The sequence below is a fragment of the Pristiophorus japonicus genome, chromosome 6 (genome assembly GCF_044704955.1).
Source record: "Pristiophorus japonicus isolate sPriJap1 chromosome 6, sPriJap1.hap1, whole genome shotgun sequence".
Classification (NCBI taxonomy): Eukaryota; Metazoa; Chordata; class Chondrichthyes; family Pristiophoridae; genus Pristiophorus; species Pristiophorus japonicus.
Genome location: NC_091982.1, coordinates 45,921,109 through 45,933,667, shown reverse-complemented (window position 1 = coordinate 45,933,667; position 12,559 = coordinate 45,921,109). Strand labels below are relative to the sequence as shown.

The 12,559-nt window shown below is 43.3% G+C and overlaps 1 protein-coding gene across 4 annotated transcripts in view; it reads left to right on the top strand.

The window, feature by feature from the left end:
• The window catches only part of ophn1 (oligophrenin 1), a 218,430-nt gene that overhangs the window by 88,049 nt on the left and 117,822 nt on the right, over window positions 1–12,559 (top strand). For 3 of the 4 annotated variants that reach the window (XM_070882807.1, XM_070882806.1, XM_070882804.1), the window contains exons 3-6: window positions 368–429; window positions 4,178–4,249; window positions 11,414–11,515; window positions 12,390–12,515. In XM_070882807.1, the coding sequence (XP_070738908.1) occupies window positions 368–429; window positions 4,178–4,249; window positions 11,414–11,515; window positions 12,390–12,515 (362 nt within the window). The remainder of the gene's footprint in view (window positions 1–367; window positions 430–4,177; window positions 4,250–11,413; window positions 11,516–12,389; window positions 12,516–12,559) is intronic. The other variant, XM_070882805.1, reaches the window with a different exon arrangement.

Below are 12,559 nucleotides of genomic sequence, written 5' to 3'. Positions count from 1 at the left end.
GGACTGTTAAGAATGTGCGTTTGATCTAAATTAAAGTGAATATCCAAGCTGTTTGGGATCAAATTCCCATACCTGCCAATAGGGGATTTACCCCCACCCATATTAAATATGTAATTTAAAGTAAGCTATATGTTCTTTTTAAGTTTGCAGCTGTTGTGACCTACCTCTAATTATCTCCATCACCTTGATCCCTTTCCTAAGTTGTTTGCCCAGCTTTTTTTTAAATGAGAGGTTAACCAACACATGGGGAAATGGCAGGCATGAACTAAATCTGTATGTTGATACTGTCATGTAATTCTCATATTTATTTAAACATACATTGAGGCTTCAGCTACTGATGCTCACCATTAATTTTCTCATTTTTCAGCTGAATCCTTCAAGGAGTTTGCAGGGCTACTGCAGGAGGTTGAAGATGAAAGGGTGATGATGGTAAGCGATTCATTTCGAGCCATATCTGCAGATATGCAGCATGTTGAAGGTTATTTATATTGGCCCACAAATCTATTGCCTCCCTCATCAGTGAAGCACTCTACTCGGAACTCCCTCACGACAAACGAGCCCAAGGCGGACAGCGGAAACGTTTCAAGGACACCCTCAAAGCCTCCCTGATAAAGTGCAACATCCCCACTGACATCTGGGAGTCCCTGGTCAAAGACCGCCTAATTGGAGAAAGTGCATCCAGGAGGGCGTTGAGCTCCTCGAGTCTCATTGCCGAGAGCATGCAGAGACCAAGCGCAGGCAGCGGAAAGAGCATGCGCCAAACCTGTCCCACACCCACCCTTTCCTTCAACGACTATCTGTCCCACCTGTGACAGAGACTATGGTTCTCGTATTGGACTGTACAGTCACCTAAGGACTCATTTTAAGAGTGGAAGCAAGTCTTCCTCAATTCTGAGAGACTGCCTATGAATGAATGACATGTAACCACAATGTATGTTGCAGGGATTATTTAAAACTACCCAGTTGGGGAATTCTTGTAAGACAGCACATCCTTCTCCAGGGCAATTAGGGATGGGTAATAAATGCTGGCGTTGACCACGACGCCCACATCCCGTGAATGCATAAAAAAAAACTCTGATTGTGTAGATGTCAAAGACTCTTGGGCACATTCTGAGGTTAATTTTCTGTTGCTAAGGAAGTTTTTTTTCTGTAGGTTGCAGCTTGTAAATCACTGGTTTTCCCCAAGGCCAGTAGAAACCAACAGGAAATGATTGGCTTGCTTTTATTTTGACTACTTTATTAAAACAGAACTGCGTGACACTGAAAATTTTGCTTGCGTGACACTTGAAATGTAATGGACCAAAATTTGCTGGGTAGCAGGGCGTCTAACAGCATCTGCCGTTAGCTAGACCCACCCTTCACCCTTCAGCTCAGAAAATGTTTACCCACAAAAGTTGCCGATAATGGAGTAGCGAGGTAAACGGGGCATCTGGGACCTGAGTGAACAAACATCCAATTGGGTGTCTCCACATCCAATGGGATTGAAGAATTGGGAAATAAACACGAAGAACTGAGAAGGAGGGTGAATTAAAGGGGCTGAATTCAATGTCGGGTACAGAGAGGGAAAGAAAGATTGGATTAAGAGAGAGGAAAAAAAGTGACAAAGGAAAAGTAAGAAAGAAATTAATATTTAAAGTTTGACTTTTTAAAAATCTCTCTGAAAAATTAATAACCTGATGGAATGAGACTCCACTGTAATCATTAATTTTTGGTGCCAGAGAGGTTGATTGACAGTCATTTACACTTATCACTTGTGTTATGTATGCAACCCTATGTAACCAGCATTCTACCGCCACCAGAGGGCATATCTGTTGAGTCCCAAGGGATCCCAGCATCCCTTGGGAGCACTGTTTATAAGCAGGCCTCCCATGCTGTACCAGCACTCTAGAATAAAGAGACTAAGGTTACACTTACTCATGTCTACAATACTCAATCACGTTACTTTATTAAGTACATACAACTTGTATTTGCATTGTTTTTATATAGTGGCTTTCACGACCACCAGACGTCTCAAAGCGCTTTACAGTCATTGAAATATCACGTTGTTAAAAGGATACTTGCGCTTGTAATGACAAGACCTAACTTTGTGTGGCGAGTTTAATGGGCAAATTCAGCAAGTTCCTTTTTCAAAAAAACAGGAGGCTAAGGGCGAAATGCTGTTTTGGCGAAGGTAATGGCGAGTGGCGCAACTAGGACAGCAACTTTTGGATATTTACATTTAACGGCGGATCTGCTCCTTGCCTGAAGTTGCCGTACCACTTACCCACAAACAGCAGCGAGCACCATTAGCCTTGCTGTTATTTTTACAGCAAATTCTGGCCCAATATTTCTTAAAACTTGTGTCGCTAAAAACACGTCAAAGCCAAATAAATTAGCAATTGATACAAATAATGAATTGTTAAGTTATCAGTCAAATATGCCATTGAGTAAACATGAATGAGTCAAAGAATAGTTTTTAAAAAAGTACCAGAGTGAGCAGAAAGCTGAGCAATTTAATCCCACATTTTCATACATTATTGTTCACTAACCAGTAAGAATCTTTTTCAGAATGGTGGAAGATTTATGTTTTGGTATGTCTAGTATATACTGACCCACAAAAGCAACTAGATAGCTCATAATTTTTTCATGAGTTTTGTCCCATCATTTTTCTTTACTCGGGTCAGTGTATACAACTAGACATAACAAAACATAAATCTTGCACCATTGTGAAAAATATTTTTTTTGAGATGTTATTTTTTTCAGCTTTTATATAATTAAAACCGTTAAATAAAAGTTCTGACTTCACAGTGTTACTTGGGTTGAGGTTTTTCTGTCACTCAAAAGGACTTGTTTGCACTGGGTTCAGGGAGGATGTTTGAGATGCTTTGATCCACTCAGGATCAGCCAGCCAGGCATGGACTATAGAGAATCACCACTATCAGAGAATACATCAAGCACTTGCACCTTGCGCGTTTCCTTTTGGGAGGCTAGACAAAAAAAACACTGGAATAGAAGATTGTAGGGCAGGAATAACCAAGTTATTTATGTCTTGAGCAAGCTTTGTAAATTTACACCTGGTCTTTCAATATCAGTAAGGCATGTAATTTTTTTTTTTTTAAACCTTTCATGTGCTGTTTGGCTTCAGTAATGGTGGTGCATTATGTCAAACACTCGTGCATTAGGAATGCAGCAAAACTGTAGTAAAAATCTGAACCCACTCTCTGGGGCCCTGGATGTGGTCACAGCTTTCCAGTGAGGAAGTCAAGATATTAATCCAATTTACTATTTCCTTTAAGTTTTTACTTTAACTGCAATCCTTTTACGTACTTGCTAAAATGGTTGTGGAAACTCAGTACATGGGAGACTGCAGGCTTGTGTGACCCTGCTCACTGAGGCTTCATAGTGCTGTCTTTTCATGCTCCATCCTTTTATTGTATTTGAAACCTCCCTATCTAACCAGTGTGAGCTGTGTTTCGATATTTCCCCTGTCTTGTGTTTCTCTGCAGTAAAGCAAAATTCTTTCCCAGCTCGATACTGCTTCATATTCAGCTGATCAGTCTTTCCAGTTTTGTGATGGCTCTAGATAAGCTTCCAGAACCAGCGAAAGCACCACTAAGAGTCAATGGGTCTATTGGAGAGGGCTCATCCACCATACCTTTAACATATGTCAGCGGAGGAGCATGAGTGACGTGGAGGTCCAAAATTGTGGCTGCCCATGAGGTAACTGATATGCCAGATAAATGAAGTTATATCTTTAGTGGCAGTGGTGATAGAGGGAAAAATATGAACGTGGGAAATCTGAAATAAAGACAGATCCTATGATCTGTCTTATCAGAATCTGAAAAGGAAAAATGGTTGGTTAGTATTTTGAAATACTTCAGCATACAGCTCTGAACAGGTAGGAGACAGTCAGCAGTGGTAATTATGATTGACTGAGGAGTACTTCAAAAACACTAACCCCTGTAACCTTTCTTCAAGATTTATTATTCTTACAGTATTATTCAGCCATCTGACCTCAATAAACGTTTGCGATTTTCCTCAATTCTGATCTGTTGATTTTCATATCCTTTTCTAAACAGATTGGATCAATAAGTTAAGTTGGGAATCTATCTATCTGTAATGGTTTGTGCTCATTGTTGTGGATAAGACTCAGAGGATGGTGAACTCTGAATTTATTTGCCACTTGCCTTTGTTACAGATTCAAAATTCCACCAACTTGCTAATTAAACCCTTGGAGATTTTTAAGAAAGACCATATAGGAGTTGCAAAGGTAAGATTTTTTTTTAAAGTCTTTTTGTTAAAATTGCTGTCTCTGCAACTTGCTACTTTGTTGGACTGTTTTTTAATATTCCCTCCGGTTTCTCTCCACCTTCACTGCCCTGTATAAGTTGCTCTGTTCTGCTGCTGTTAGTATTGCTGGTGAATAGGATGGCAGCTCCTCTGCAGCTCATAGCCAGGTGACATGGTGCAGGTCAGTGAGGGTGTTGTTTCATCTGGAGGCCCGAAGACCCTGGATAAGTGCAGACACGAGTTCCGTGCCCTTGTTTTGATAGTTTTCCTGTGTATGGGATGATTTGGGAACAACTACACACCCTTTTTTCCCTCCAGTCTCCTGAGGCCATGCACTCACTACGACCCAAGGAAAGATTGGTGACCTTTCGCAATGCTGTTCTGAATCTGTCACTGGAGGTACAGGGACTGCCTGGGGATGACTGTTGAAGGCGGTGGCGTTCTGTATTGCGTTTCCCCTCCTCCCACTTTAATGATGCGCGTGGTCCTTCGTTGCAACAAAATCTAATTTTGAGGATCTGTTGCCCTTTCCTCTCCCAGCCACCACCATTACAACTGCCCTTCCATTTTGTTCTTTATTAAGAGACAAGAAATGGAACCAGACTGCTGACTAGTAGCGTCAATATTCTCAGTCGATTCTGCTGTAACAGTGGACTAAACACAACAAGGAGGGGAGATTTGGGGCCATGTCATTCCATGTTCTTTAGTCAGTTTTCAAGATAACTGACTGCACAAATTGGGTAATATGTTAATTTATCAAATACAAGATACTGTTTTATTGGATTCTGGTTGTTAAAATAATTACCCACTCCTTTTTACTATCCAGAGAGATATGGGTGAAACCCAAGGCTCTGTGGCCAATCGGAGGGATGAACTCTTAATGACTGTGCTCTCAGTGGGAGTGATATGTTTGGGTGGGTGCGTGGGGAAGAATTGATGCGAGTATTCTTTAGACTGGTTGAAGTTGATGGTACTAATGACTTGGGTTCTCATGAGTCCTATTTTCAGTGGTGTTGAAGTGAAGCACTTTACCCATTAAGTACACTCTGGCAGAAATCCGCCCGATTGTAGGAGATCACCGAAACAATATGCTCCAATTCTCTCACACTCTGTGCTGACTATTTATTTAATCCTGGCAGTGCTGTCCATGCAGGATTTTGCCATGTTGAGTCAGTGCTGCTCCCTCTCTCCTTCCCCTGGCTGAAGTCTAGAGCTACGTTTAAGAAAGCCAAAGTCTGCTAAAGAAGTTGCCAAAAGAGGAGAGTGTGACCGCTTGCCAATAATTCAAACGAAAGCAGCTCCAACGGAATGGATATAAAATAGGAAACCTTTTCGCCATGCTACAACTTGCTTTCATTGCAGAAATAATTGTGACTTAACTCAGCTGTTGACCTGTTTCTAGTAATAATTCTTCTCTCAAGACTTTATCATTAAGAGTCCTGCCTGGTGACTTTTGCCAAATGTTCACCCTTTTCTACTAGAAAGCAGACTCTGCTTCCCACTGAATTGCTGTTGACCCTCGCTCACCATCTGGGAGGTGGCCTATGATAACACACATCAAATGACTGTTGCAGATGGGGGGCCTTGAGATGCATTAATGTCATAATTACCCACTCCCTTAGTTTTCTACCCTCTCTCTCAAGTCCTAGTATGGTTCTGTGGGTCCCAGCCACACACTCTTGGGCCTAATCAAATCTGTCCACGATAAGGGATCGGCCGTTTTAAGACTGCAATGAAGAGGAATTTCTTTACTCAGAGGGTTGTGACTCTTTGGAATTCTCTACCCCAAAGGGCTGTGCATGCTGAGTTGTTGAGTATACTCAAGGCTGAGATAGATTTTTGGATATTGGGGAAGTGGAGGGATATGGGGATCGGGCAGGAAAGTGGAGTTGAGGATGAAGATCAATATTGATCTTATTGGAGGGTGGAACAAGCTTGAGGGGCCGTACGGCCTCCTACTGCTCCTAATACTTATGTTCTTTGTCCAATTTTGATGCAGGAATCCATGCAGTTTGTATCTCGCACCTGAGCCCAATCCTATTGTCATCTGAATTACTTTCCAGCAAGGATGACTGAATAATAATTAGGAGCAAAAGCCCCGAGCACATTTCTTCCCCTTCCCCCACCCCACCACATCCCTTTCCCTCCATCGCCCAGTAACTCTGATACCAATTGTTGATGCTACGATCTGCTAACGGGCTGGGGAATTCACTGTGGGATCTTCTGGTCCATGTGATTTAATGCTACATTGGGTACTGGCTACTTACTAGACCATTGCGATGGACGGCTGGGGGGCGGGCGGTGGGAGTAACCATTTGCTAGGATATAGGTTATAGTTGCTGTTATGTCTAAAGGAATAAAGAGTCTGACCAGATACTGTGAGCTCAAAGTAAGGTATAACCATAGTCCTTTATTGCAGGTCTCCAGAGTGCCTCTCCAGCCTGTGAGGCCTCCGTATGTTCAGGTGCTCCCAAGGGATTGTGGGATCCCTTGGGACTCCAGGGGATGAGCCCTCTGATGGTTAAACAAGGTATTTACAGGTTTACATATATAACAGCTGCATTCTCCATTTTCTTTGTAAGCTGTAGTTCCTTTTGCTTTTAAAGAGCACAGGAATTACTAGACAAAAAAAAAATCCAAGGTCCATCTAGTTCACCTTTTACAATCCTGGTAGTTGCACGATGTTGACTGATCATACATATCAATCTCTCTCAATTAGTCTACAATAGACCCAGTCATAGAATAGTACAGCACAGAAGGAGGCCATTCGGCCCATCGCGTCTGCACTAGTTCTTCCGAAGAGCAATCTAGTTAGTCCCACTACCCCGCTCTTTCCCCATATCCCTGCAATTTTATCTCCAAGTATTTATCCAATTCCTTATTGAATCTGTACCCACTACCCTATCAAGCAGTGCATTCTAAATCCTAACCACTCATTGCGTAAAAAAAGTTTCCCCTCGTGTCGTTCTTTTGCAAATCACCTTTAAATCTGTGCCCTCTCATTATTGACCCTTCAGCCATTGGAAATAGTTTCTCTTTATTTACTCTATCTAAATCCCTCATGATTTTAAACACCTCTATCAAATCGCCTCTTCACCTTCTCTGCTCCAAGGAGAACAACCCCAGCTTCTCCAGTCTATCCACGTAACTGTAATCCCGCAACCCTGGAACCATTCAGGTAAATCTCTTCTGCACCCCCTCCAAAGCCTTCATGAGCTTCCCAAAGTGCAGTGCCCAAATTGGACACAATACTCCAGCTGGGGCCGGACCAGTGTTTTGTATAGATTTAGCATAACGTTACGTGAGGAAAATGCCAGTGATGGAAAGCTTTGAGAACCATAGGTCCAAAGTCACCTATTCCTCTGGGCATGTTAGACGTACCACATCTCAGTTCTCAAATTACTCAAACTGTAACCCAAAATGTTATTTTCTGACAAACTTATATTATTTGAACATAAGAACGTAAGAAATTAAGGCAGATGAACAAAAGCTTGGCTAAAGAGGTAGGTTTTAAGGAGCATCTTAAAGAAGGAAAAACAGGTGGAAAGGTTTAGTGAGTGAGTTCGAGCTTAGTGCCCAGGCAGCTGAAGGCACAGCCACCGATGGTTGAGCAGTTATAATCGGGCAGAATTTGAGGAGCGCAGACATCTCGTGGGTTCAGAGACTGAAATAGATTAGAGGTAGGGAGGGGCAAGGCCATGGAGGGATTTGAAAACAAGAATGAGAATTTTGAAATCGAGGCGTTGTTTAACAGGGAGCCAATGTAGGTCAGCGAGCACAGGGGTGATGGGTGATCAGCCATGATCTTTTTGAATGAAGCGCATTCCAGATCATCATAACTCGCTGCGTTTAAAAAAAAAAATAAATAATAATTCTCCTCCACTCCCCTCTGGTTCTTTGTCAATGACCTTAAATCTGTGTCCTCTGGTTACCGACCCTGCCAGTGGAAACAGTTTCTTCCTATTTGCTCCATCAAAACCCCTCGCTCGCTGCAATAATATTCCTGCAGATTAGTTTTGAATGTATCCCCCCTTCGAATGCAGGCCAGGTCCTCTGGTTCAACTGTTCTGGACAAGGTGAAACAGCTTGCCGTGGTCTTGAGGGTCCTTCCCTCTCCCTCACCTGGGGGAGACCACTTTGGTACTTCTGTCTGTGTACTGTTGCCGCGCTTTGCATTGTTTTGTGTTGGTGGGTGGCTGCGCTTCACGTATTTAAAGAAGCAGCAACCAGTTTGTCCTTTGGGTCTGCTGGCAAGCATCAAGGCTGTACATATAATACAAATAACAGTCGTACGATATTCCTGTCATTCTGTATGAAATGGACAATGCACCATTGTCTCGAGTGCAGTTGTGTTTAAAGAGACCTATCCCATTCTCGGCACAAAGCCAAACTACTGCAATGAGGATATCTGGAGGTCAATTGCTGTTGGTGAAGCAGGTTTGCAGTGCTTGCAAATATCTGACTCCAGGTCAGAAGAAACCAGCTTGAAATAACTGCTCTTTTAATTTTTTTTTCTATACATGTGTGTATTGTTGACATTCTGAAGTCTGATATATAAAACTGCCGTCTGTTTTAATGACGGTAACTTTACTGTTCACTATCGTGTGGTGGCTACTGGTGTACTTCATGCTGTATAATCAATTCAGACAATCTGTCTTCCTTTGTTCTACATGCTGTCTTTTTAATATAGTGCGACATTGCAGCTAATTAATTCCAAGACTGTGGCTGTCCTTCACAGTCAGACATGAGAGAGCAGAGCCGAGCAGCCTCGTGTCACTGAACAGTGAGACGCACACTTGCTTTGCAAACTGCTCTAATTTCTGGCAAAGAAGTCACATGTCTCTTGTTTTTGCCATATTTATTTTTCCCACAGTTTTCTCCCCTTTGCTCTTTGCTGGGCTGTATTGGCATTGCCCAGGGCTCCAGCAGCTCATGGAATTGGAATGCTCTATCCCGGAGACCTTTGGATGCTCAGTCATTGAGTGTATTCAAGATGGAGAGCGATAGATTTTTGGAAACTGAAGGGAATCAAGGGATATGTGCTCGTGTGGCAAGGTGGAGTTGAGGTCGACGATCAGCCATGAATGGCGGAGCAGGCTCGAGGGGCCGTGTATGTCCTCCTTCTAATTCTAATGTTCTTATGGTGGCCATGCTTCATTGTGTAAGCCTAAACAGTGAGTGTTGCCAGGGTGCTCAACCACAGAGAGCTTAAGTTGATCAGCGAGTTGTTCTGATCTGGAATACACTGCCTGAAGGGGTAGAGGAAGCAGATTCAATCATAACTTTCAAAAGGAACTTGAACAAATACTTGAAGGGGAAAGAAATTGCAGGGCTGTGAGGAAAGTGCAGGGGAGTGGGACTAATTGCGGATAGCTCTTTCAAAGAGTTGGCACAATGGGTCGAATGGCTGCCTTCTGTGCTGTATCATTCTAATAATCTTCTTGCCTAATATTCGCTAAACAGCACTTGGCACTTAGCAGAGCTATTGCATAATTGCCAACTATGAGAAACCTGGCTTTATTTGTCTGTGGCCCTCCTTAGCCCAGGGTGTCTGGATTATTGTATTAAGCGGAGTGAGAATAGCCAATAACACAAATTGGGGATTGAATCTGGAACCTTTCTGGTCTGTATGACCTTGTGATGCACATGTATATTGAGCCGTCATGGGCTCATCTATGTGTATTATCTCTTCTGTTCCCCAACTCTCCTTTGTGAAATGACTGAGATTCTGGTGATATGATGGATGAAGGGTGTGATCCCATGTCCCTCCTTTGTTATGCAGTGAATTGGCACTTTCAAATGTTGCACTCCCCCGCTGGCAGCTGTTTGCATATTAAGTCTGCTTTGTACATAAATACTTCACTTTCTTCCATTCTCACTGTTAAAGTTGATGTGTAAATATCTCGATTCTAGCTGGCAGCTAGCTTCAAAGCTCAGATAAATTGTTACCATCTTGACTTCTTTTCTACTTCTCCTCTCTTCAGCATTCTTCTTTGTGACGTTGTTGAGCAGTTCTCGGGTTTTGAATCTGCCTTCACTTTTCCTGCTTTACTGAGGAACAAGGAAATAAAATCAACACTAAGTTGTTGACTGAGGTCCCCCACCCTGTCGATTCTTGACCGGTGGATGCCTGGAGTGAGTGCTAGATTACAGGTTACCACTACAGGGAGCAGCATGTGCTGGAGCAGGAGAGCAACGGCAGTGATCAAGATCCAGGCCGGTGATTGGAGCGTGGGCAGGTACAGCAGGAGCGGCGAGGTCGGGGTGAAGGAGCGGCGAGAGATTGTAGAAGGATGTGATCGGGGCCCAGGAGAGGCGTGAGTTCGGGGCCCAGAAGAAACGTGGGCCCAGGGGCAGCATGGGCCAGCCCACACTGCGATATGTGTGCGCACTAGGTCCGTGCAGCAGAGCTGGTCTCCAGTCGTCCTGGTTAATCCTTGTCACTGGATCAAGAGCTAGCCCTATCAAGCCCGTGTGGTGGCTGGTGTGCATTGGCTACCACACGTTAAAAAAATCCATGCACAGGCATCTTCCACCCTTTAAATTTAGTTCAGGACCTGGAATATTAGGTCCTTTGTTGAAACACCTGTGAACTTTTTGATGTGGAAGCAAGTCATCCTCGATTCGAGGAACTGCCCATGATGATGATGATGGTGACAGGTTCACTAGATGAAACATTGTGGGTTTGAATCCTGGCCACGACCTGGTCATAGACTGGCTTTGATGTAGGTTGGGTGATCATCCTTTCCGGAGGGTGGTGTGTCAAAGAAAAAGAAAGACTTGCATTTATATAGCACCTCTCTCAACCTCAGGACCGCTTTACAGACATTTAAGTCATTGTTGTAATGTAGGAAACATGGCAGCCAATTAGCGCACAGCAAGCTCCCACAAACAGCAATGTGATAATGCCCAGGTAATCTGTGTTGTGATGTTAATTGAGGGATAAATATTGGATAATGCATCGAGGGAACTCTCCTGCTCTTGGAAATAGTGGCTGTGGGATCTTATACTTGCACCCGAGAGCCCAGTGAAGGTATGGGAGGAGGAGTAAAACGATCAGAGAGGACACTTGAACCATCTGCAGGCCACCCACGGGATCCTAGGTGGAATCCCAGTGACCGACTGACTTATTTTCTATTTACAGGATAGAAAGAAAAAATTTGAAAAAGAAAGTGAGAAATTCTACTCTGCACTTGACCGACATCTCAGTCTCTCCTCAAAGAAGAAGGAATCCCAGCTCCAGGAGGTAATGGTCCTGAGATTTTTTCAGTGGTGGTGTTTACCTTCTCTTCCACAAACCTCCCCCTCCCCACCAGCCCATCCACCTCCCCTAACCCCTCGTTTTCCTCCTATTGTTGGAGAAAACATTGCATGGAAAAAAACATTCCAGCAGGAAGGGGAAATTGTGTACCAATGCCCAGATGTAAATCTTGTTTATGTTGCTTGCATCGTGTACATCACAGATATGATGCCATTGTTCCCCTCCTTTTTTTTAATCAAACTTTTATTACATCTGTAAAATATTGTCTCTTTCACTGCCTGCCCGCCGCCCCCGCCCCCCGCCCCCCGCCCCGCACCAACCCCTGCACCCTACAATCATTGAATATGTCAAGTTGTCTATGCAGTATCAGCTATATAATGCATGAGAATGGTGTTGGGTGGTGATCAGGAGCTCCCTTGGAAGTGGACACGCACTCATTCTAATATTCCATGGGGCAATGACTCCTGAATAGATCCCGAAGTACACAACCAGATCCAAGGACAGATGATGAACGATTTGTCTAGGAGTTGAATCTACAGACAAAAGCACGACATTTGATTTTTAATTGTTTTACCAAACTGCTTTCATTCAACCACTGTCTGCCCCACTTGTGACAGAGACTGTAATTCCCACATTGGACTCAATCAGTCACCTGAGAACTCACTTTTAGTGTGGAAGCAAGTCATCCTCGACTCCAAGGAACTGTCTAAGAAGAATTGCAATATGTTTAAAACCACTTAAATTGACCCTGAAATTATTATTTGTTGCTATCGCTCTTGTTGCCTGCGATGGAGCTCTTCGTCGTGTTTTGCTCCGTCTGTTTAGTAGATCTCACAGACCTTCTGTTTTTCAAATCCAGGCCGATGTGCAGGTTGATAAAGAGAGGCAGAACTTCTATGAGGCATCGTTGGAATATGTGTACAAAATTCAGGAGGTGCATGAGAGAAAGAAGTTTGACGTGGTGGAGCCAGTAAGTTATATCTGGGTATTAAAGCTTTGATTCCTGACCATGTTGATTGTTGGGATAAA